Source organism: Phaseolus vulgaris, chromosome 3, assembly GCF_000499845.2.
Source record: "Phaseolus vulgaris cultivar G19833 chromosome 3, P. vulgaris v2.0, whole genome shotgun sequence".
Taxonomy (NCBI): domain Eukaryota; kingdom Viridiplantae; phylum Streptophyta; class Magnoliopsida; order Fabales; family Fabaceae; genus Phaseolus; species Phaseolus vulgaris.
Window position 1 is genome coordinate 31,495,411 of NC_023757.2, and position 25,171 is coordinate 31,520,581.

A 25,171-nucleotide genomic window follows, 5' to 3' on the forward strand; every position below is an offset into this window, starting at 1 on the left:
AATGAATTAATTTTATCAAAATAAAATACTTTAAAAATAATCATTTTTAAATGAATAAATTCAAATTAGTATATTTTAGTTTTCTGGTGAATATTATTCAAACAAATGGTAAGAAATAAAGGTGTATAGTTTAAATCTAGAGAGAATGTAAATGTCTTTAAGGATAAACGAGATAAGTGCATTTTCTTGTATTATCATTACTGTAAAAATATTACTTATATATAAATATAAATATATGTAAATTCTGCAATTTTCAACTTAAAATAAGAATAGTAAATATTTTAATTTATCTAAACTTGACTTATGTGTTTTATTGAGGTCTCAGTTAAATAATTTAATCTGAGGAACATTGATACATTATTTAAAAATTATTTGGTTTGCAAATATAAACATAAGTAATTAAATTAAAATTGTAATAAGATAACAAAGCTTGCAATGCACACAAGTCACGATAAACTGAGAAACAAAACGCAGCGTTTGGTGCGGAAGACTCAAACTGGGAGCTGTTAACGTATGAAAGGAAGCAGGGACAAGGAAAGAAGAAAGGAGCAGAAGCAGAGCAAAGCGGTGACAGAGGAAAATGGGAAGCAGAGGTCCACCTCAATCACTTCCGAATTCCGCTGCCATTTCCAAGGGTTACAACTTCGCTTCCACTTGGGAACAGGTATCCTTCGACATTTTCCCTCTCGTATCCAAATCACGCTTCCATTTCTGTGCTTTCGCTCTTTCCTCGCCCTAGTTACCTCGATTTCGCAGATCTTGTATTTTGCATCTGCATTTTTCATTCAATTGTTATCACATAATCTTAATTAATATATTTTGCTTACAAATGAATCTCACTCCGTCACGGATCAGATCTGTGATTTTATTTGCAGTTATTTGATTTTTGAAGTGAATTGTGTTTTTGCAGAATGCTCCTTTGACAGAGCAACAGCAAACCGCGATTGTGTCTCTCTCTCACGCGGTTTCTGAGCGTCCGTTGCCTCTCAAGTTGGTAAGCTTTTGCCATTTACGTGTAATTGATATTATCTTGAAACAATTACAATATAATTCTCGCATTTATAGGCTCAAGAGAATGCGTCAGTGCAACACAATGCGTTGTCCGTTAAAACGAAGGATAGTTCCTTCGATGACTCGGGTGCTATTGAGACTGTTATGGTCAATACCAATCAGGCAAGTTGTCCGCGCAATCTGGTTTCTGGCTTTGAATGCTTGACATGAGTTAAAATGACACGGTTGATATTTGTTGTCTTTGAATTTGATGCAGTTCTACAAATGGTTTGCGGATCTTGAATCGGCGATGAAATCAGAGGTTACTAGTTACTAGACTTGTTATGCCGCCACTGTTTTATATTCTGTTTATTTTGATTGCGGACTCTCAACTTAGTTTCCAATTTTAGACAGAAGAGAAATATCAGCATTACGTGAACACTCTGACAGACCGCATACATACATGTGATGAAATTCTCCAACAGGTTATTTTCTATCTTCTTCTAGTGGGTTAGTTGTGGCTATCTAATTTGGTTACTATTATTTTCTCATTTAGTTTTCTGTTTGGACGATTTGACCTCATGCAGGTTGACGACACCCTGGACTTATTCAACGAGCTACAGTTGCAGCATCAAGCTGTAGCTACAAAGACTAAAACGCTTCATGATGCATGCGACAGACTGGTATGGTTTTGTTATCTATCACCTCAAATCTTATTCATTAGTGTTTAATTGAATGATTGCAAAATTCACATCGTAGGTAATGGCTGCCAGTGATCTGTTCTCTTATTCCTTTAATAATAGACCACATAGGTTTATGTAAATGTTAAACTGATAAATCAGGAAAACCAGTTAATGGAACGGGGGATTTTAGGTTCTTTGGCTTCTTTTCCTTCGTGCATGATAGTAAAAAAGTTTAGCCGTATAAATGAGTTACACACCAAACATTTTGTTGGATCTGTTATTCCTGTTTGGCCTTTTGAAGTCTATGATCTTTTTCTGATTTTTACTTAGCTACCCTAGATTTCCTCGTTGACTGAAATGACTAATTTGCTCATATTTTTTTTCCTATTACAGCTACAAGAGAAGCAAAGACTAATTGATTTTGCAGATGCACTTCGTAGTAAACTCAATTACTTTGATGAACTGGAGAATGTAAGGTTTGACTGCTGGCTCGACTGGATCTTTTCTTGATTTAATTTTCCATCATTACCTTTTTTTTGGTTTAATTATCTAGTAGCATGTTGAGTGTTGAAGAATTTGAGCATACTAATAGGACATACAAAATTTATATATCTGCCAGTGAAAGGTGGCATTTGGTGGACATTAGGATGGTGCAACAATGAGTGCTATGACTAATTGTTTCCTGTGGAGCATGTAATAAAAGAGGAAGCATTTTCATATATTTTCTGACATTGTGAAACTGAAAAACTTGTACATGCATCAAATTAATGATTTTTTAATACTTTTATAATAAATTAGGTTTTGGGATATGCTTTTTAGTGTGAATTTCAGAGAGATTTTATGCTGGAGATATGTTTTTCTCTTTTACTTTTGAAATCTATCATACACAATTTACATTTGTATTTTGTTGCCTGTGAATAATATTTTTGGTGTGAACACGTTATATTCTACAATCACTTAATTGATATAATTACCATTTCTTCAGCGTTAGTGTTGGAAAAAAAAGGTATCTGTTAATGCGGCTGCTTTAATTTTCAAAATCTACGAGCTATACTTATTCAGCATGCTTGCTGATATGTCTGCTATGTTAGTATTTTTTTAACTTAAATTGAAATTGTGTGTGTGTGTGTGTATATTCTTTATACAGAAGGTTTGGAGGTCTGTTTAGAAGCTGCACAAAACTACAAGTAGTTATTATTTTAAGTTATTTATATGGTTTGCTTAATTTGTTTCGTACAGGCTGCTACCAATTTTTATTCTCCAAACATGAACGTTGGAAGTGAAAACTTTCTCCCACTCCTCAAACGACTTGATGAATGCATATCGTGAGTAAAAATCCAATTTCATTCGTTTGATTTGTACATTTGGCATTGGCATGCTCAAGTGTATAGAATGTCATTAAGTGATTTAACTTAAGCTTCATCCGCTTCTGTATTTGAACAACAAATGTGATCATTGACATTTTTATTTTTTAATTAAGGTATGTTGAAAGCAATCCACAGTATGCAGAATCTAGTGTTTACTTGCTTAAATTTCGGCAACTCCAGGTATATAAATTTTACTGATAGGAATTATTAATTAACATTATGAAATTGTTTGTTCTACGTTTGATCTTCAGTCTATATTAGTTAGAAATCTGTCCTATGATAAAGTCATGTTTGATAGATATTTAAACTTTAGTAATTTGGAAATGTTGTCATTTTTGTAGTCTCGAGCACTAGGCATGATGCGTTCTCATGTACTTGCTGTTCTCAAAGGTGCCTCTTCTCAGGTGAAGTTAGTTTAACAGGTTGAGTGGATAATATATGTGCATATATGTATTCTACAAGGATACGAGCATTTAGAATCCTATGATAATGTATTTTGGCACATACGTCAACATCAGGTCCAGGAAGCAATCCGTGGAAGTGGGGATGGCAAAACATCTATCTCTGAGGGAGTAGAGGCATCTGTTATATATGTTCGGTTCAAGGCAGCAGCAAGTGAGGTATGCTTTTCCATTTGATTAAATCTTTGAACTTGAAGGTTTATACAGAAGGTGGTCAGCTTTAATGAATAAGCTTTCTCCAGTATATCTAGTCTTCTTTGTGCAGCTGATTAAGAATTGCAACTTTTGCAGCTTAAGCCACTACTTGAAGAGATTGAAAGCAGGTCTTCAAGGAAAGAGTATGGTCAAATCCTTGCTGAATGTCACAGACTATACTGTGAGCAACGCCTCTCTTTGGTGAGAAAATTTACTTGCTTGGTCATTGTATGTTGTCTGTAATATGTTTTTCAGTATTATTAAGTCAAATGATTACAAAATTCTTTATTTTATTTCATGTAGATAAGAGGTATAGTTCAGCGGCGAATATCTGAGTTTGCCAAGAAGGAGTCCTTGCCATCGTTGACTAGATCCGGATGTGCTTATCTCATACAGGTGCTGTATTTTTTTTATCAATTTAATATCATGACGCCTTTTTATTGATATTGGTCACTGGTGTCTTTTTTAAATATACAATGGCATCACTATGATATTCATGTGTCCATATTGGCTTTAGAATTTAGACTGTGCTAAAAGTGTCAACACTCAGAGTAGTAATGAAATGCAGAAACTGGGTATAATTGTGGAAAAAAAAGATGGAGAGATGCATTGTGGCTCTGGTTATTTAGAAAAGTGACGTCAACTTCCGTTAACTTTTGATTTTGAGTTGGGCAAAGAGATTGTTGGCAGTTTTGGGAAAAAGAAGGATGGAAATGTTCATTTTACTATCAATAAATATTTATTTTTTATAAAATGTTAATAAATATCAAATTTAAATACAGAAATTGATCATTGTGCTTTGAGTTGCAAATTGTCTGATGTGCTCTGAACGTGCACTACTAAGATTCTCTATGTTATTTTAGGCTGGTTCAAGGCTTTCGTTTTGGTTTTGTGCTTTAGTCTTAGCTGTCCTTTTTAACATATTTAAATTCTTTTCAGTTTTATACACAACATTACATATTTGGTCCTTGAGATCTAGTATATTATAGTTCCTTGACATTAAATATGTTGTTATTTCTTACTATAAATTGTTCTAAATCTAGTTTTCCAAGAATTATTGTGTTATTAAAATTCAATAATATTTCATATTCTAAGGAAGTTTTTTCTAAAGATGTCACAATGATAACAACAACCAGGCCTTATATATCATTTGTGTGCAACCAATAATATGGATAATTAAGGCGATTGTGTATACCAATCTTAAAAGTATTTTTTAATTCTTTCTCCTATGGTTTCTTAGATCTTCCATTACTGTTTGCATTTTGATCGCCTTTTTATTGGTATTTCTTTTAAAGTTTGTCTTTTTGTTTTTTTGGGAAGGATAGTTTCTTAAGAGTATAATCATGTTTCAGTTTTAGCTTAAATATTTTGCAGTGCTTATTGTTTCATATCATACTTAATATGTGTGTTAGTTCCTGTTGTTTTTAAAAAAGTTGAGTTGTACAAAATAATTTTAAATCTTCTAATCATTCAGTTGGTTATCATTTTGTTTAGTAAATAAAAAATAAACATATAATCTTTCTCAACTTTGGTACCAATATTGCCTTGTAATTCCATCTGTTAATGTTCTGAATTGTTTTTGTTAGTTTTTCTTTGTTTTCGGTTCCATGTGTCAGGATTGCAAGGTTTGAGAACATTGTAAGTATGTTTATAAGACTTTAGGTTCTCTAGCTACAGCGATTAGCTTTTGTGTTTTGGTTCTCCCATAGATCTTATTAATTGGTAGTAGAGCTTTTCATCATGTCTTTCAACTGCAACTGAGTGACTTGAGTGGTGATGTCAACATTCCATTGTTTGGCCTGGGACTAGTGCGGGCAAGACTGCATAGCATGGTACTAGAATCCAATTGCAAGGTGTGGGATTGTTTCCTATATTGGAAGTATGATATTCTAGTGTGAAGTTTACAAGGCCTTAGGCTCTCCAACTATGATGTCTAGCTTTTGTGGTTCAGTCCTTCTAATTTTCAAGGTTCTTATCACCATGAAAGCAGCCGATTCATTGATTACCTTTGTAGTTTTTCAAAACTGAAAGTTGTGGTGTTTATTGGTTGGTTGAAGCCCAAGGCTGCTTGGGGTCTGGGGGATTAATTAATTTATTTTCCTCACAGATACAATATTATGCACATCATACAGATTTCAACAGAAGAACAATCGCTAATCTTCTTGTGATTATTCTATTTGTGTTGTGTTAGATTGTAAACTTTTAATGGTCTCACTTGCTTCATATCTTTATGACAGGAAGTCTTATTGATTGTAATTTGTGCAGGTCTGTCAACTTGAACACCAACTTTTTGATCATTTTTTTCCAGCTTCTTCAAAGGATATTTCAAGTTTAGCTCCATTAATGGATCCTCTGTAAGTTTGTATTCCTGTTAACAAGAATACCTGGTTTGTTTTTTCAACAGAAGAAACATTCATTAGAAGAATGAAAAGAAACCCTCTTAGCGTGAGAGCAAGAACAAAACATTAGCACATAAACAAAGTCTTATCCAAATATTCCTATTATTCCTTTCATATTCACTTGATACCTTGGAAGTTAGAATTCACTGTTCTCATAGTTATGGATAAGTGGAAATAGAAAGGAGCTTTCACATCAAGGACAAAAAGCTTCTTTTTTTTCTTGTGTTCTTTAGAACATAACCAATGACATAAGGTGCTCTCCCATAATAGTCATTATATATGTCCCAAGTACAAGAAATCTTTGGGAGTGTGCTTAGGTAAGATTCTGGGCATGTAGCATATCCAGATTCCAGAGTGTTTGGCAAGGGAAGTGAAGGATCATCACTGTGTGATACAAGTTCAACTTGCTATGTGGCACATTCCTTCATTTTTAGATACTTCCCGGCTTATATCCCCATCTTTCTCATTATATGTTTGTTGTGAATGTTATTCCTTAAAAGCAAATTTTCATGCGTATAGTGTCTTCAACTCATGATTTTATCAATTTTGCTTGCAGGTCAACTTATTTGTATGATACACTGCGTCCTAAACTTGTTCACGAAACAAATATTGATTTTCTTTGTGAACTTGTTGATATACTTAAAATGGAAGTCCTGGGTGAACAGCATAGTAGGAGGAGTGAATCACTAGCTGGTCTTCGTCCTACATTTGAGAGAATTTTAGCAGATGTCCATGAGCGGTTGACATTCCGTGCCCGGACTCATATAAGGGATGAGGTATGTTACTAGTTTTTTTTTAATTACTATACTTGTTGTTTTATCTTCATATCTTTGTTTTAAATGCTGAAGGTATTTCTTTTTGTTGGGTTTTGCCCCTCTGGTTGTTCTAATCAATACTGAAAGGAAATACCATTATCTGTGGAACCGTGTCAATTTTGTTCATGTACTCAATTTTGCTTACCAATTTTTTTCTTCCTTTACTTGGTAACCTTCCTCCCCAAGACTCCCATTCTCCCTCTCAACTCTCAACCCTCTTTCTTTAACTCAAGACTTGATTTGCTTCAACCACCACAAATAGAAGGCTAAACAAAAGTTTGTGCCATCACTTACCTATGCTACCATGCTTCTTGTGTTGCCCTTTACTGTGAATCAAACACACATTGTTAGGTTATATGTACTTTTACTATTTGATTGGTGGTTAACAATTTTTTGGTTTACCATATTTAATATCTTGAGGTGATTTTTTTTTCTAATATTTCAGTTTTTGAAAACCTTATTTCCTTGTATTTTTACAGATAGCGAATTACATCCCAACTAATGAAGACTTGGACTACCCTGAAAAGCTGAAGATATCTGTAGAAAGTACTTCTGAGATCAATCCTGTAAAGTGTCTTTCCTTGCAATTTCTTGGTTTTTGCTTGAATATACATATTCAGCCATGATTGTTTCTCATGAATGATGACTACTATATGCTGATTTTCGTATGGTAATGCTTATTAGATATATTTAGTATTTTGAGTTCTGGTTGTCTGCCTGCTTCATTAGATTCCGGTTCAGTAATGTGAATGTGGTGACAACTACAGGTGATTTTTCTTTGTTATTGTCCCCTTCTAAACATTACCTTTTCTGAACTGGAAACTGATATGGCTTACAGGATGTTGAAATCTGATAATTGAGGTATTGATGATACCATCTTATGAATCAATTATTTTTCCCAATCCCATCTTGATTTTGCCCCCAATTTCACCAAGAGAGAACTTTTTTAAATAAATTAGTGAATATTTCTTGTGCTTGTTGCACACATACATGCATGCATGGCATTGTGATTGTTCCTGTTTTTTTACATGCTGGAGACCCCAACCAGACTTGTATTTGTTTTGTGGTTATTGCTGAATATTTTCTGTTGTCACTTGTTTGACAATTTTCTTTATGTAAATAGGTAGATTTAAATCGTTTGTCTTTCATCTTTTGTAATTTGCAATTTGCAGGCTGATGACAACCCAGATGTATCGAAAACATGGTATCCACCGCTGGAGAAAACTCTGTCATGTCTTTCAAAGTTGTATCGTTGTTTAGAGTCTGAAGTTTTCACAGGTTTAGCACAGGTATTAAAGATTTCACTTCAACTATTTTTAATCTCCCCTCCCCCAGGGCCCCTAAATTCCTCTTCCTTTGAATAATTTATTAATGATCTGCTTTTGTTATTTCAATCAGGAAGCAGTGGAAGTTTGCTCAACATCGATTCAGGTATCCCTCAATTGAAGAAGTGTATATGAAACTGGAAAGAGAGAAAACAGTACAAAAGGATGGATGATACAGAAACCTTAAACCAGATAAAGAAAAGCAAAACATAGATCTGACAATAAAATTTCCTATAGTTTAATTAGTGTAGAAGCTGTTCAATCTTTTTGCATGTTTTACATGCTAATCTGATGAAATACATGCACCAATCACCAAGTGTCATATTCAAACCCTATTCCAAAAGCAGATCAATAATGGAAATACACTCTTGAACATACACGTATTCCTTTCCAACCACAACATCCAATAATTCACACACTGCCACAAGATTTTGTTTTCCTTCTTATTACCAAACCCTTGAATGTGAACATGGGGAAACTGATTAAACAAACTAGGACCCAATATCTCACCTCTCATAACTGAAAATGGAGGAAGAACAAGGCAAACTCCCTGACTCAGCTGCACACAGCACACTTTAGGATAGATAAATTTATGGGGCCATGCTTGCAACAAGTCATTAGAAGGAGCTTTGGATTCCAAATCAGGGCATGTTATCATTTTCTTTTTAATATAAAAAAAAGAATTTTCATTGAGGAAGAAAGCAATAGAACAAAGCTGGTGGATAAGAGACTTCCTCATACAAAAAAAAAAACAAAAGGAAAACAACACCTAGGAACTAGGAGATTTGGTCAGTAACATGGAATGCCATTATTTCTGTATGTCTAACAGAACATCTCTGTAAAGTCAATGAGCAGAACACCATGTACAAGCTAGAAAAATAATTCTGTCCCAATTGTTGTCTGTAGATGAAGAAATTACCTTGAAAATTCTAGAATTCATTACCAGCCAAACATGGCTGAGAATTGCAAAGACAGCACTGTCACAGAATATCCTAAAAATGTAATTCTAAAGAAAATTTGCTGAAGAACTGCAAAAATGGTTGAACCCTAGGTTACTTAGGAGACAAAGCAGCCAGAGGTCTGAACTTTTGTGGAGCATGTTATCCATTCTTGGTTATTTAAATTTGACAACGTGCTTGATATTTTGTTGTGACTGGCTTGTTTGTGTTTTCTGCTTCTTGTCTGCCACAGAAAGCAAGCAAATTAATTGCAAAAAGATCATCACAAATGGATGGACAGCTCTTCCTTATAAAACATCTTTTAATTTTAAGAGAGCAGGTAATCCTGTCAGACTTTCTTGTGTAACTATTTAGTAGATTTTATAGTTTGAGTAATTTTTTTTTTGGTCTTCCAGATTGCACCCTTCAATATTGAATTTTCAGTCACACAAAAGGAGCTTGATTTCTCTCATTTGCTGGTTAGTGTTTCATAGCCCAATGCTATATTTTGTTATCTGAGATCAAGACACTGTCATTCTGACTTCAAATACTTGTCAAATTTGTACTCATTTCTCATAATTCAACTTTATTACATTGAAAAGTGTCTGGACTTGTGGCAATTCTGTCTACTATTATGTTTAGGGGTCAGAGATGATAATGCTTCTTTTATGGTCACGATTCTTATCAAATGAGGCCTATGAGTACTAATGCAATTTTACCTGTGCCTGGAGCCATTGACTAAATGTACTAATTACTTAGAGGAAGTTATTTTTCTAGTAGAAAAGTATTAAGAGAAATAGAAGATAATAAGTATACCAGGGTTAGCATACTATGTCCTCAATGGCTGGAAAAAAAATTAAACAATAGAACAAAGAACAAGGAGGGCATCCCAATTACTTTGCAAATTGGTTGACCCTATCCCGAAACAAATTTTAGTGAAGAGATTTAAGTAAAGATGCATGTTTTTTTCTCTATAAGAAAAATGTGTCACTGTTCACCCAATAGATAGATATCATAAAACAGATAGGAGATTCAGGAAGTAAAACTACCAATGATCCAATAAACTACAAGAACTTCTTGTTCTTAATCTATTTTATTTGCACATCCTTAGATCTACTATGTTAAAGGTCTCAATGAGTATGTGGATGCTGAAGAGTTTTTTTTTATCATGGACTTTGCCTACTAATATTGTCACCATGTCATAATTAGGATTTAATTTTTATTTTTCTGATTTTGCTTTAGTATCACTAATATGTTATGTCTCTATGAATATTGAATATGGATCAGGAGCATCTACGAAGACTTCTAAGAGGTCAAGCCTCACTATTTGATTGGTCAAGATCAACTTCATTGGCAAGGACATTGTCCCCAAGAATTTTGGAAAATCAAATTGACACCAAGAAGGTTTGTGACTTTTTGGTATTTAGGGTCCTTCAAGAGTTTTAAATTTAAAGTTAATTTCATTGCGACATGCATGTTTAGTAGTCAAACCCAATAGCAGTCAAAATTTTCCTAGCAATGGTTACCTGCTTTATTTCTTTCCTAGTTAACTCTAATAATTTAACCCCTAAATGTGTAGTTATAATTGCAACCCTTTATACTGCTGACACTGTCATGTCTCTACACCAGAATTAATTGATTGGAAAATATTAAGATTGATTTCTCAGCAATGATGAGGTAAAGGAAAATATTGACCACCTGGGTAAAGATCACACCTTGGCCACTTTTTACACCCCTTAGTGTCCATATCTTTGTCAGCATTTTCTTTTCAGCAGTTCTTTAATAATTTTATTTTGTATGTTGCATAAACCAAATTCTTGCCATTTTCTTGTGCCTTTGACGTATGATTTCTTTCAGGAGCTGGAAAAGAGCCTCAAAGCCACATGTGAGGAGTTCATCATGTCCGTTACTAAGCTTGTAGTGGACCCTTTGCTTTCATTCGTTACAAAGGTCTGTGTCTGTAACCAAACTATTTGATGTTTTGCCAGCTGATGAACCAAAATAGACCTGCGGCTTTAAAGCAAAGGCACCTGTAAATATATAATTGGTTTTTATTACAAATTGTTTGTTATTTGCCTGCTGCAAATCTTGTGTCATAAACATACACTTGAATATTTTTTTATTTTTTGACAACTGTAACTGGAAGATTTAACTTATTTTTTATTGTCTTTGTAAAAGGAAAATGTACTTACTAGAGCTTTCATTTTTCCTTTTGTAGGTCACGGCAGTCAAAGTTGCATTATCTTCAGGTGGTCAGAATCAAAAGCTAGAGTCAGGTATGGCCAAACCTCTGAAGGATCAAGCCTTCGCTACTTCGGATAAGGTGGCTGAACTTGTTCAGAAGGTATGTCATTATAATTATTTACATTATTTATTCATTGAACTACAGAACAGTTTTTGTGAAAGGATTCTCTGCGAGGAACTCCTACAATTGGGTGATGATAAAAAAAATAAAGAATTAACGCCTCTAATCCCGTGTTTAAAATAAGTAGAGCTTTAGATAAAGCAGAAGTGCTGAATTATTTTTCCAGGTATTATATATAGTTCATTAATTATCACTAGCCTACGAATTGTCCTTTTTATAGAACATGCGGTCTTGCAGAGAGCTAGAAACTCATCTACATCTTAAATCTTAGTGAAGTGAAGTTAAAATAGAAAATAATATTCGTCTCGTTATGTTGTTGATTGGAAAAACTATCGTTTATTGATCTAAATTGATGTTCTGTGGTCTAAATAGGTCAGGGCTGCTATTTTGGAGCAACTGCCGGTGGTGATAGCAAAAATGAAGCTTTATTTACAGAATTCATCAACAAGAACTATACTTTTCAAACCAATAAAGTAAGTTTATATGTACAGTATAGAATTACGGTGTGAACATTTCTGCATACCTGTACTGTGACAAGTGCCTCTTGATTATCATTTCCTAGTGTTTGATTTGATGGGAAAAAACTTGTGTTTTTTCACTGTCAAATGTCTAAAATCTATAGTGTGGTAGTTTCACTTGAAGATCTTTTCTCGATAGAATTGCCTGTTAATTAGATGATCTGTTGTGAATTGGTGCTTTTTTGGGCAGAAACTTGGTGAATGTTGGTCAGAATTTGGTACACTTGTGTATGCGGAATTGTACCGATCTAAAAATGCTGTTTCTCCTCGTGTTCATGCAGGACAAATATTGTGGAAGCCCATATCCAATTTCAATCCCTGCTACAATCAGAATACTCGAGTGACGAGATCCAGACTATTAATCTGAAATCCGTACAGGATCTGCAAGATGAGCTTGATAATCTTCTCTAATTTGTATGTAAGGGCCATTCAATAATTCCATGTCCATTTTTTCCCCACTGGAGGACCTTGAACAAAGACTTGGTTACATACATATTCTAGATAGTTTTGTAGAATTATTAGCGAGAGATGGCAGAGTTTGTGGTTTTGCTGCGGACAATTTATCTTCATTTTTTCAACAATGGATGTTTATTGATGTACATTTTTTCACTAGTGAGCAACATACGGATTTAATTACTAGCCCTTGCATATTGCTCTTTCATGCAATGACTATAGAATGGTAAAGAAAGAGCTCTTTTATACTGCCATACGATCCAACTTTCGTTTTGTATGTAATGAACTGGGAACAACCCTTAAAGGATAAAATTATATTTTTTATTTTATTTTCATGTTTTCGCTTCTGGTCTTTTCAGTTATCACGGATCCTACTCCATCATTTAGTATTTGAAGTAATGCCAGTTACAGATTATTTTGGAAAATATTTCCCTTTAGCAACAAGTAAAAATAAGTCGTGTACTACATAAGTCCATTCTTAATTTTTCCCTAAATGTTAGTTTTTAGTGGATAGTTAATAGTGAGAAATCAAACCCGCATTTTTTAAGTAATGGTTTTATAGAATCAGTGGATTTAATCAATAGAATTTTCAAAAAAATGAAGGCTAACTTGATCTTTTCACATTGATGATATGTTTCTTAAAATATCTAGAGAGATGAGTTAGTGTGATAAACATTCAAATAATTTCTTAGTATGTATACAAAAGAATTGTAATATGGTTACTTGATATGTACAAGATGGTAAGGCCATACGTAAGAACCCATTTTCAAATATATGAGATTTCTTAAAAAATACTTTTGGATTAGAAGTAATTTGACTTCAAGACTCCACAATTCAAAATTTGGAAGTCAATTTTTTACTTCTAGATTATGTAATATATAAGTTCCATTCAGAAGATTTTTTTTTTATATAAAAAATATCTTTCAGATTTTACAAGTCAAAAATTTCCAAACTATGCAATGTGAAACACATTATCTTACTTCAGTCCATCTATCACACTAAGAGTGACAACAACAGTAAGAGAGCAGCAATGACAAAAGAGACAGTTTAGTATTTTAACCACCCATGGGTAGACATGGAAACTATAGAGGTGCAGACAAAAAAATTGTCTATATATATATATACATACAATACAACTAAACGGATCACATAACAGTGAGTCAGAAAAAATAAACGCAATGTGCAATTGGAGCACCCTTTAATAGGCTATGACTTAAAAACTCAAAACTTGAAGACGACAGATAACGAAAACAAGAGATTAATACATGATATAAAAAATGAAAAAGAGAGGGGGAAGTCACTGTACAGTTAGTTACCCTTGATGGATATGCTCCATCGTACGGTAACTGGAGGTGCACCTCCGATGTTTTAAGCGACACAAATCCAACGGCTGCATTATTCCGCAGGCAAATATTACGGACATTAAGGAGAGAGAATGAACATGGATATGAGAAACCCGTGTAAACGAATGCTGGAATCGTAACATTTACAAGATAAAATTTTGAACACGTCACTCAAATGGGTCCCTCTTATCCTATGCATTATCGTCATAAATGTCAGATTGGGACCCACTGGGGTGTAACTCTGGAGGAGACCATTGATCTGGCACCATGAGAAAATATAAACTCATGGCTTTCCTAAACCGTTTCTTGTACTGCTGCGGTGATATAACAGTTGGAGAAGTATTCTTGTCTCCACCAAGGATGCCTGAGGTCTTCACCCATGTTTCAAGGTGTTTATCCCATGTATACTGCCTCATGAAATCAATTATACCTAATACCAGCTCATGTTTTTCCTCATCCACGCCAACCAGCAATGAGTAGTCCATAACATATATTGACTGCAAACACCAAACACTCGTTTAGACTATATTAATGGATGTTTACATTTTTATGCTACCATATTCCCACTTCTTTTTTAGGACTATGCCATGACTTCGATTTATTAACTTCAAAAGTACTCCAAGAGATGTTCTTAACTTAACACACTAATATGTTAAACAAACACATATAATGGCCAAAGCAGTTTTAGCCGTTCCTTTTTCTTTTTTCTCATCTAATCATAAGTTATCCCTCCTAACATCACGTTACAAGCAAAAAGAAGGAAAAGGTAGTTGCAAGAAAATCCATAAAAGTGCACCCAAACCAACACAGCAAAGAATTAAAATTGCAAAGGGCATCAGACTTACTGCAAGGAAGGCAGTATCATTCCACACAGCCCTCTCTAGCAACCGTTTTGCCTTGTTCCCAACAAATATTGGAGAGGTTGGCATAGCTTCAATGAGATTCTGATCCAGCAGCACTTTATTGCTCCCACTTGTATCCGGATTGTACCGTGATCGGGAAGAACCTTTGAGGTCATAAAGCCGCCTAATGTTTCGTCTGTAAAGAAGATTTTCCATAACCAAAACATCCATTTTTGTTTCCCTCCCTCCTTTGAGGTGCTTCGATGTTACCTTCACAGAAAGAACACAACCACACCCAGTTAGAGCAGACAAACATTTAAATGAGATGCACTAGGAAAATATTGGCTGTTTACAAGAAAGATTCAACTTAACTCTTGTGTAAGAAAAAGTACCTGATAAATTCCTAAGATCTTCGCAAGACAAGTTGGGCTTCCTGTACTGATTGACTCAGATAAATACTTAAAATATGCTGGTGCAAACTTGGTAAATGACTCAAGCTCTGTTTTTGTAACCTGCTTGATAATAAACCTATCATCCAGGGTTTTTGCAAAGAAAACATTGCTCTTTCCTCCCTGAGCTCCCCACTTCTTACAACGGCTAAGGGACCGCACAAAATCTAACTCAGAAGGGCAACAAGTCCTTCTTAAAGCCTCAAATCTCTTTGCGTAGTAGCAAGTTACAGTATATTTCACTTTCCCAAGGGAGCTATCATCAGTAAAAGAAACCCTTGCATGAAAATCCTTTGTGTATGAGGGTGGATCCCCAGCCGGTAAACTCCGAGACCCAGAAGTGGATAACATGCTCTCATCAAAAGAGCCAAGACTTCTGTACGTATTAGTAATTGTCTCATCAAAAGAATTAAGAGAAAGTATACTTGAATCAAAGAGCGGCAATGAAATTGAACTGTCTCCACTGTCTTTAGGTCTATCAAATTCTGACATCTGCATATGATAATCCACTGACACAAGCACATATGCTATAACACTGGTGGGTTCATCATCGTAAACGGGCACTATGGTATCACTAGTTCCGGCGGGCAGAAGCAGTCTGGCACCAGTCTGGCGCTCCACCTCTCGAAATGATAAAATATGGACTGGGTTATACTCAACAAGCTTCTGTATATTGAAGGAAGAAGTTTTGTTGAATGAACCAAAGAAGTTTGCAAAAGGCACTGCTTTCCATTTAGCATCAAGTCCTTTGGAAAGTATTTTAGAGTAATTAGTGCATCCCGCCTCAATCCCACCTATATCAGCATTATAGTTAGCAGAATTTGATTTTGACGAAACTGTATTTGCCACAGGTGAATGAACAGACATATCAGGAGATTGACAACCATTTTCTTTGAGTGATGAAATTGTAGGGTGACTTTCACCTGTCCATGCTGCATCAAGGGTATCAGATAAGTTGACCACAACAGAAGATTCCCCCTCAGACAAAGCCCTCCTTACAGACCCCCCGAATTCTACAGAATCAGATCTATCATTGATATTTGCACAACCAGAGAGAGAAAGGTCAACCTTATCATGATTTGTATCTTTAACCTTGTCCTCACATTTAATCACTTCATCAGGGTGGCTAAGGTGACTAGTGTTTTCTAAATTTAAGTTTCCATCAGGTTTTGTTTCCAAAAGAAAGGAATCGGAACTGCTATAGCCTCTTGCTGGCCTAGTGGCAATATCTGCTTCAACAAGTTTTTCTCTAGGACCAAGCAACTTTTCTCTATGATTTAAGATCCTTGAATTTTCTTGAAGAATAATTTTACATAGATTGAATGCATATATCAAGCGCTGGTCCCAAACATAAGAATGGATAAGGATATGCCTGCGCAACTTATTGAGCTCCAGAATATCAATCACAGGTTGTTCAGCTTTGGCTTCTCTATGCAGCATTTTTCGTAATGAGTCCTAGGTAATTCATCATTATAAACAGGAATTATTCAAGCAAGGAAAAACAACAAAATTTATATGAATCCTATCAATTTATAATTAATATAGAATAAGTGGAGGGAGTCAATCAAAAGAACAAAAATGCAGGAAAAAAAAATCATCCTAAACTTTCTTTTGGAGGGGGAGGAATGGAGAGTGTTTAAAAAAGGGGCAATGAATCTCAGTCTCAGACCACTTACCTCAAATTCTTCTTTCTCATACTGCAGCATCTCTTTAAGTTCCACAATTAGATTCCTAAAATCTGACACCCTTTGTCCACCCTCCTGTAACACAAGACCTGAAACCTTCTCTGAATTTTGATGCAGAACGGTGCACACTTCACCAAACAGTAATTCAGCCTTGTCATGCAGCTGGTGAACAAGATCACAATCTCATAAATCTAAAAGCACTCAGAAGAGAATTTAATACTTCAACTAATATTAACTACCAACCTCATACGCTTCTTTTAGTAGCCAGTCCTGCCTATCATAGTTGAAGAATTCAAGTTTAGGTGGGGGAAGATAAACAGAATGAAGGTGAATTGAAGCATAACGAAAGCAGGCAACCATCTTCCCAAAACTGCACAAAGAAAAACACTATTCAAGAAGAGAACACAAAGCTGATTTTTATTTGGTAGCAAGACACGTGAGTATTTCAATTCAAGTGCTTCACAATCCTAAGTGATACAGTAAAAGCCTTATCGATACTAGATGAAAATCACTAAAAGATGGATGATCCTATTTCCAATCTAAAATTATGCATGATTCAACGGGACTTGCTCCATAGATACCCACCCAAAACATTGAGGAGAGAGACAACCATTCTTCCCTGTTTATAACTTCATTGTTTTTGCATCTTTTCTTTTCTAGGTCAGGAAGCCCATGCCTCAATTTTTTCTACTTAAACAATGCAAATATGGGATACATGTCACCTCTCCTATTTATTTATACATCACTTAAGTAATCCCCTCTATCTAACTAACTAACTAACTAAATTTTTCTAATTTCTTTGCGGGCAGTTATTTCGAGGTATGATAGTGTATTGCTAGGAATGCTAGAACCAGGAATGCTATTCTTGAGTACATTCAAAAATCTGATAGGATAAATTTTAATAATCCCAGAAAAATATTATTTAAAAGTCTAAAAACCTTAGAATAAAACAATAGGGTAGAAATGGGAGTTTTATAACTGGATTTGGAAAATAGCTTACCATATTTTCATAGTAATACCCACCTTTCATCATGGGAATAAAAGTGAAGAAGAAAGTATTGTTACTTTTCAGGGAATATAGAGTACATGGGAATTTTTTTTAAATATTGTAATAAACATGGAAATATCACATTCCCGAGTTCACATTCCAAGGAATAAATGTAAACCTTGAAACAAGCACACTCTTTGATTCCCCTATATTCTTCCAAGCAAATATTCCACCACACCCCAATTGATTATAGATTCAATTTAGGAGTTGAGAAATGTACCCATAGAATCTTAAACAATCTCTGTGAAGCGAATGACCACAACTTGCAACCCTGCTTGCTGCTGCATGATTTGAAAAACTCAGCTCCAAAAATTTCCCAAAGGATAAGCCCCAGGCAGCATCAGACATAACTACTCTCCGTGTAGCAGGAGGAAAACCATTTACACGAGGACATTTCAGGCATCTGTGCCACATCCAAATTTTACCTTCTCGTTCCCCTGGTAAATCAAAATCCGATAGTTTCTTAACAGAAATTGTCAGGCTGCCTTGCCGATGAGTATAACAATGAACATGGGCTTCTGGTGGCGACTCACATGAGCAGCACGTGTAACTCTAATAAGGGAATGTTATCAGTTTAGAGTTCACAAAGTAGCCACTGTTAATAAAACTTATTTAATGAACGAAATGATTTGGAAGAAAAAATACCTGATCGAGTAGTTGATCTCTCAAGAACCGTCCCAAAGGCTTATCAGAACTTCCATAGTATTTAATTCTGACCAGATGAGACCTTTCACAAACAGTTCCTTTCCATGCACAACGTGTTGATAAAAAGACTAAAATACTCTGATGGTCGGAAGTTGAGGGAGGAAAATCTTCATTCGAATGTACCATGTCCTCATGATCATTATTGTTATTACTATTATTAGTATCATGTTTTACATATGGTGCCCCAAAGCTAGGGCCTTGATTAGCGTACAATTCTGCAGCTCTGAGGTAGCTATTGCCATCTTGTTGTGAAGAGTCAAATGTTCCAAAAGAATCTGAAATAAGATCATTGTTTAACATAATTTTTCTTCTCTCATATGGTATGTATTGAAAAAATTCCTTAGGACATTTCTTACCATCTTCCTTAGAAGCAGTGTTCGAAAGGAAACTTTTGCAGAGGGAAGATGGCATATCCTGAGCTGATTGGATGGCAACTCCCGGGACTTCATGCATATTGATTGAGTCACCAACCAATGATCTTTCAGTGGACTCACTGCAGCTAGATGGGGTTCTTTCTGTCTTGTGGATGTCGTCAGATTTTGGTATTTCAAAAGGTTTTGCTCCCTGAGACTCTCTAGCAGAGAGAACAGAAAATCCAGGGATAGTGGAAATGGATCTCACAATACTAGATGGTTTATCTGGTAATGCAACAGTTATGGGAGATTTCAAAGGAAACTCTAGTGGTGAAGCACCTTCATCAGCCAGAAAAGATGTCTCTAATGCCAGGTGATAGGCTGCAAAGACTCCATATTGGATCACATGTTTCACCTTCTTCAACTCGTCCCCATTGGCACCCTTCAGCAAGATCTTCAAAGTAAAAGAAAAAAATACACATAATAAATAAATAAAAACATGGAGGGAGAAGAATAGTAAGCAACAAACAACTCAACTTTCCCTTCCAACTTACTATTCCAAACTAATTATGATAAATTTATCCTCACTTTCAAAGCATCATTCCCAAACACAAATAAATTTGTTAACCTTCTTTCAAAATCAATTATTTCAAGTTTCTCCATGAATTCTTTCACAATTAATTCAATCAAGAATGTCTAAAACAAACTCAAACTTTGAGAAGTTTTCATTGACATGATATAATTCACCAGTACACAATGTTATGTAATGAATTTCAAAAGTTGCAATTCGTTTTAATGCTAATTTAATGACTTTTGTTCCCTTTCCCATCATTAGCTTAATTGTCTGACAGTTATCCAACATGATATTTAATCAGCTGTTTGAAAAAGCACTTTCAGACCCAAATAGCTACATAAATTATACAAAATTTTCTGTCTCTGTAGTTGTCACCTGTCTTTTTTTAGCCTATGATCAAATGAAAGTGTCCGTTTAAGGATCTATCAAAGACTGTAAAAATGTGTATTAACACTGAATTTTTTGTCCCAGAATATGTAAAGTCATAGAACTTACAGTGCAACCTAAAGGTCTCGGACAACCCTCAAAGAACATCAAAGTCTTTGTTGATTTTTTCCCACCTTGCCCTGCACTACCATGCTCCTCAAAAAATTTGTCAACATGGAATGTTTCACAATATCCCAATTTTTGAGAGGTCAGATGATCAATTGAAGGGACAATTTGTGCACCGGTGCAACGGGCAATGCGCTCTAAAAGTGGCTTTTTGATATTCAAAACAAGTGATATGTCTTTAGCTAGAAGGTAATCTTGAGCATAACGAGATACTGACTTCTCCACCAAAAGCACATTGGGGTGATGAGCATCAATCCTTGCAACTGCCATCTTCAAATGGTCCATCTCCTGGTGATGAGTAAAAAATCATGAAATTCAGCAAAATTATTGTTGAAAATAAAACAATGACAACCAAATCTTCTACTAATAGGTGGGTTCAGGTAATGGAAATCAGATCAAAGGGGAAATTATTCAGATTTAAGGTCAGTAGTAACAACAAGCATATTTGGCATATAATTATCAAATTTTTAGAGCTGGTTGGATGGAAAGAACCTGCTGTAACAAAGTATCAACACTTGATAACTGGTTAGAAACACGCTGATACTCCAAAGCACCTCCAAGTATTAGAAAACGTGGTTTATCAATTTTTGATGTCATTCTCCGATGAGCCACATTCTTTTTACATACAACTCCTTTAACCACCATGCTGGAAATAAAATAAAAAAACTAGAACATCAAGAGTATACAGTGACATGTAGAAGAAATAATGAACAGAAGTATAAAGACTTCACCCAAAACATGAATCATACGAAGTAAATAACACGATTTTCCATCCACCAGCTTGCTCACATAGCATTGATGTATTATTAAGAAAACAGGTTTATACCAGCGTAGTCTGTAACTCCCAAAAAAGAACTTCTGAATATTATTGTTGATAAATTTACACCACAGCGGTATTTACATCATATAGACTTAGGCTCAAAACTACTTGCATAGAATAAGGCCCTATTACAGGCAACAAATTTGTCAAGAAACTCAAACTCCAGTTGCTAATCCCCCATACAAATAAAAGGAAATCACAATATATATAGAAATAAAATAAATCTTAACAGTGTACAATCCTAAGATTGCCCCAACTCCAGTTGCTCATCCCCCATACAAACACAATGAATTTACACACTTCAGGAGACGAAAGATGCACACAATTGTATTGTACTAGCAATTATACAAACTTATTACCAACAGTTTTTTTTTGGGGGGGAGCTATTAAGGGAAGGAAAGGATTAGCATGAGGAGAAAACATCAACCGTCCTTCAACATAATGGAATTCCCATCTACTCCGTAAAATGAATTTCAGCAACATAGCTTCATGAGCTATGAATTATCCATGTAGAATGGGAAAAGGGGAAAGGAAAAAGCAAGAACTGTACATTTTGTTTGCTCATTACTATTTTCTTTTCTTTTTTCGTTTCAATGGAGGCATTAACATATACTATTATTACAATTTTTCCCTTTTTTTTCTGGTACAGGAAAAATACTGAAACGAATTAGAAGCATAGTTGTCAGCAGCATTAAGATGCAAATCTACCAATATACTGAAAGAAAAGAAAAAAATAAAACATGTATGCAGTTCAGTACATTTATCAACTAATTTTTTTTCTCCACAATCATTTCTGTTAAAAATATAATATACACATATATAACCATTTGTGTGTTCACCTAAGAGATTAAGCTTTCAGGATAGTTTTGTTTACGAAAATTACCTTTCATTCCGATGTCCACAAGCTATGCATTTAACCTTTACATATCCACCAGGATCCATACCTCCACCTCTGCTCATATCGGGCTTCAGAATTGTAGCAGCTTCCCAAGACAAAGCGGTAATTATATCCAACCAACTCTCTTTTCCATCTTCATCACAAATAGTTAGGTTTTCCACTTGTAAGAGCTGAGTGACCAGAGCTCTAAAATGCCCTTCCACTACAGTCTTCATGGCCTTCCTATGATCCTCACTTGTTTTATCTCTGCTACGACATTCTCCAGAGCCAAAACTAGTGGAGGATCGTAGATATCCCCATTCCCCACCTCCAGTAGTACCTTCATCCTCATCATCATCGAAAAGAACAGCTTCTCTATCATCCTCTTCATCTTCTGGCTCAGGAGGTAGCCATAGTAGTCCATTACTCTCAAAATCCACAGGATCTGTATTATTGCTCTCTTCATGATAAGGAGAAGTTTCACATCCATCAGCATGATCATGCTCATCAGCTTCTTTACCAGGTGCTTGAATTCCATCTACACCTTCTAGATCAAGATTCTGTGGTGGCGTTAGGCAACTCAAGCTTTTTTCATGAATGCTAGCTTCGTCAGGATGCATTTGATGTGGCCCGTAGACATGTTCAACCCCATGAATGTTAACTGGATCTTCAAAGTCATGTACATGAGAATAATGTCTTGATTCTGTATCCGAATGATAAACACCATAATCATCATCCTCATCATCACTCCTGACTCAGAAGAATAAACATAAACTAATAGTAAGAACAGAAACAAAAAAGTCTGATGACAAAAGCAGTATAATGGTTTGATTGTGCACATGCAATGGGATATTAGTCAACTATATCTTACTAAAGTCAATGAATCAAAGTCTACAAAGCTGCACATGCACTAGTCAAATATATCTTTCTAGAGTCTACAAATGACATTAAGAACTAATGTGAAATGGGATCCTTTCTATAGACACCCTCCTTTTCAGTACCCAAATTTCACTCCCAGCCAATATCAGCGGCACCATTAGACTCATCTCTGGATCAGAACATGATCAGTGATCACATCAAACTTTGTAGCAGACATACAAAATCCACATCTTATCTTAGCAAAGTCATACAAAAACACATCTTTGCAAGACTAACATTCATCTGTGTACAACCAGATTATCAAAAACAAAAAAATCTAGCTCATTTTCATCCTCATTTTATCTTGATGTAGATTTTTCATCACATCCGAAATGTGGTGACTTAAATGACTTCAAATATTTAAGGGGCAAGGAAAGACAATTACATTCAACATTCCTAAAAGAAGAACCACAAAAGAAGGAGTACCTGTTGAAGCAATAGCCAAATTGGTTAGAAGTCAAATTCCCTACAGCCTCGGAGGGATTTGAACTCCTACCAGAATTTAAATTATCTTGTTCATCAGCTATCTGATTCATTTGCGAAGATTGCCGGGGACTATAAGGCACACGCTGATAAGGCCCAGTTGTATAAGGAACTGAACCAGCAGTGCTGCTGCTACTATGACAGGTACAACTGGACTTAGTGCTGACCAAGCTTGTTGTAGACGGTGAAGGACTAAGACAAGGGGTGGACGAAGGATCTGCTCTTCCATTATTATCAATTGTTGCTAACCCTTCCCATTGTTTAAAACAATAGTTGCAGACCCTTATCCTCTCCCACTCTTCACGGACAGTATTTGGCTCATCTGAAGGCGCGGGAACAGAATTGGCAGTGCATTTTGCACAGAAAACTCGCCCACAGATTCGACAGTGATGTCTGCGGTTGAATATCGTGAACTGCGAATCACACTCATAGCAGACCCTACAACTCTGATCGGGCATCCAGAAGTCCCTCGACACATTTGGTGGCTCGGTCCTTCGAGGGATCCAAGACCTAACTACATCAACAAAATCAGATCTTTTCTTATCGGGGGTGTCCATGGACTGTGATTAAACCCAAGCCCTCTCATTATGAGTCCCTCATTGACCAGCCTTGTTAACATTCCATCTAATATATGATGCCGGAAAGAAGCATATCCTGATAAACAAATAAATACTCTTCATAAATTAAAAAACCAAGAAAAGTGCAAAAACAACACATCTTTGCTCTAGTAATCACCATTTTTCCTTTAAAAGTATAACTATTTGATAGACAACAATATTAATTATATACTACTAAAGAAATTGAGATAGAAATTCACTGAGTCTCAACTGCTGAAAAATCAACACCTTCATAAACCATAACTAATGAAAAATACACTAGCAAGGAGTTAAAATTTAATGTTGATCAAACTTAAATAGTAAACATACAAAGTAGTATTATTACTGCAATCTTGCCCTCAAACATGAATCACTGAAAACATTGGAAAGCCAATAGCAACTAACAGATAATACATAGTTAACAAATGAAATTGTTCAGACTAACTTCCAGAAAAAAGGCAGAGACAACCATTGGCCACCGCCATGGAAAGCAAAACCCCATCATCTCAGTTCATAGGATCTTATTCAGCTCAGTTCGATGCCTCAGTTCGCGCATACACAGCAAGAAAATTCAATCAAAAACAACGACCCAGATGCAAAAACACCAACCCCTCAAGCAGACAAGCGCAGAATCAGTACAACCCTAAGCTGCTTCACAAAATTTCTCCACTCTGTCAGCGGCCCACAAAGCAATCAGCCGTTAAACTCTGGGCATGCATGTAAAGACAGTAACTTTTTGGGGAACTGAACCTCAAACAACCGAAATCAGATCTCACAAGGCCTCCAGAAACACCCAGCAGAGTAATAATTACAAACAGTGACTGGAGCAAATAAAATAATACTGTAACAAATTATTATTGTTATTATTATAATTATAATTATCGTAAATAAATAAATAAATAAAAACGTATTTTGAATGAAGGGAAGAGAAAGTGATGACAAACCAAAAGCACATAGAAAAATCCTGATTCACTTGGCGCCACCCTATCGTATCCGACACTTTCTACCATATGTTATTTTTCATCATTTATTTTCTGATGTTTATTTTTCAGGTTAATTATCATTCCTATTTTTCATGCATTATTTTATTCTTATTTTGATTAAAGTTGTTAGAAGAAATACCAACCAACCGCCACGCGCTTTGTACATCTGGAAAACTACGAGCTTCTATAATTACACGTGGTTTCTGTAATTATTATACGTTATGTCGTTTTCTTTTTTTAATGTTATTGATTTTTTAAACATCAACAACACAGAACAATATAAAACTAGTTTATACTATCACTTCAATAAACTATTTCTATAATAAATTTATAATTCTTATAAAATCATACCAGCAGTAATTTTATTCATTAGAAAAGTAATATAAAACATTTAACATTAAAAATACTTTTCGTCTCTTCTGATGACTAAACTC

General features: G+C 35.2%; 2 protein-coding genes across 10 annotated transcripts; one reads left to right on the top strand and one right to left on the bottom strand.

Annotated features, from left to right (window-relative positions):
• The first annotated feature begins 412 nt into the window (after positions 1–412).
• LOC137807130 (conserved oligomeric Golgi complex subunit 3) lies at positions 413–12,838 on the top strand. The gene is made up of 25 exons (XM_068607593.1): positions 413–664; positions 911–994; positions 1,066–1,173; positions 1,268–1,312; positions 1,401–1,475; positions 1,578–1,673; positions 2,067–2,144; positions 2,913–2,998; positions 3,154–3,220; positions 3,382–3,444; positions 3,559–3,660; positions 3,793–3,897; positions 4,000–4,092; positions 5,962–6,050; positions 6,652–6,871; positions 7,390–7,476; positions 8,083–8,199; positions 8,309–8,341; positions 9,427–9,513; positions 9,590–9,652; positions 10,461–10,577; positions 11,031–11,123; positions 11,392–11,517; positions 11,911–12,011; positions 12,338–12,838. The coding sequence occupies exons 1-25, from the start codon at positions 581–583 to the stop codon at positions 12,465–12,467; spliced, it is 2,349 nt and encodes a 782-aa protein (XP_068463694.1). The 5' UTR covers positions 413–580; the 3' UTR covers positions 12,468–12,838.
• Positions 12,839–13,751: 913 nt separating this feature from the next.
• LOC137807131 (1-phosphatidylinositol-3-phosphate 5-kinase FAB1B) lies at positions 13,752–24,787 on the bottom strand. Of its 9 annotated transcripts, none has more exons than XM_068607601.1 (14): positions 24,699–24,785; positions 24,364–24,575; positions 23,102–23,812; positions 21,764–22,507; positions 20,553–20,706; positions 20,004–20,348; positions 18,938–19,388; positions 18,522–18,856; positions 18,097–18,428; positions 17,072–17,198; positions 16,820–16,990; positions 15,087–16,598; positions 14,698–14,964; positions 13,752–14,349 (listed from the first exon to the last, which is right to left on the bottom strand). In XM_068607601.1, exons 3-14 carry the CDS (start codon positions 23,713–23,715, stop codon positions 14,044–14,046), a joined length of 5,358 nt encoding a protein of 1,785 aa, XP_068463702.1. In that variant the 5' UTR covers positions 23,716–23,812; positions 24,364–24,575; positions 24,699–24,785; the 3' UTR covers positions 13,752–14,043. The 9 variants fall into 9 exon arrangements, with proteins under 9 accessions (XP_068463702.1, XP_068463701.1, XP_068463699.1 ...); XM_068607600.1 differs by having other exon boundaries at positions 24,224–24,575; XM_068607598.1 differs by having other exon boundaries at positions 24,200–24,575.
• Between the last annotated feature and the right edge of the window lie 384 nt (positions 24,788–25,171).

Excerpts from the sequence above, each read along its gene's own strand:
- LOC137807130 (XM_068607593.1), top strand. The coding sequence starts at position 581 with ATGGGAAGCAGAGGTCCACCTCAATCACTTCCGAATTCCGCTGCCATT. Across the intron at positions 1,313-1,400 it reads AATCGGCGATGAAATCAGAG|ACAGAAGAGAAATATCAGCA; the intron begins GTTACTAGTTAC and ends TTCCAATTTTAG. Across the intron at positions 8,342-9,426 it reads TTTGCTCAACATCGATTCAG|AAAGCAAGCAAATTAATTGC; the intron begins GTATCCCTCAAT and ends TGTCTGCCACAG.
- LOC137807131 (XM_068607594.1), bottom strand. The coding sequence starts at position 23,715 with ATGGACACCCCCGATAAGAAAAGATCTGATTTTGTTGATGTAGTTAGG. Across the intron at positions 16,599-16,819 it reads ATGAGAAAGAAGAATTTGAG|GACTCATTACGAAAAATGCT; the intron begins GTAAGTGGTCTG and ends TGAATTACCTAG. Across the intron at positions 14,350-14,697 it reads ATGATACTGCCTTCCTTGCA|TCAATATATGTTATGGACTA; the intron begins GTAAGTCTGATG and ends TGGTGTTTGCAG.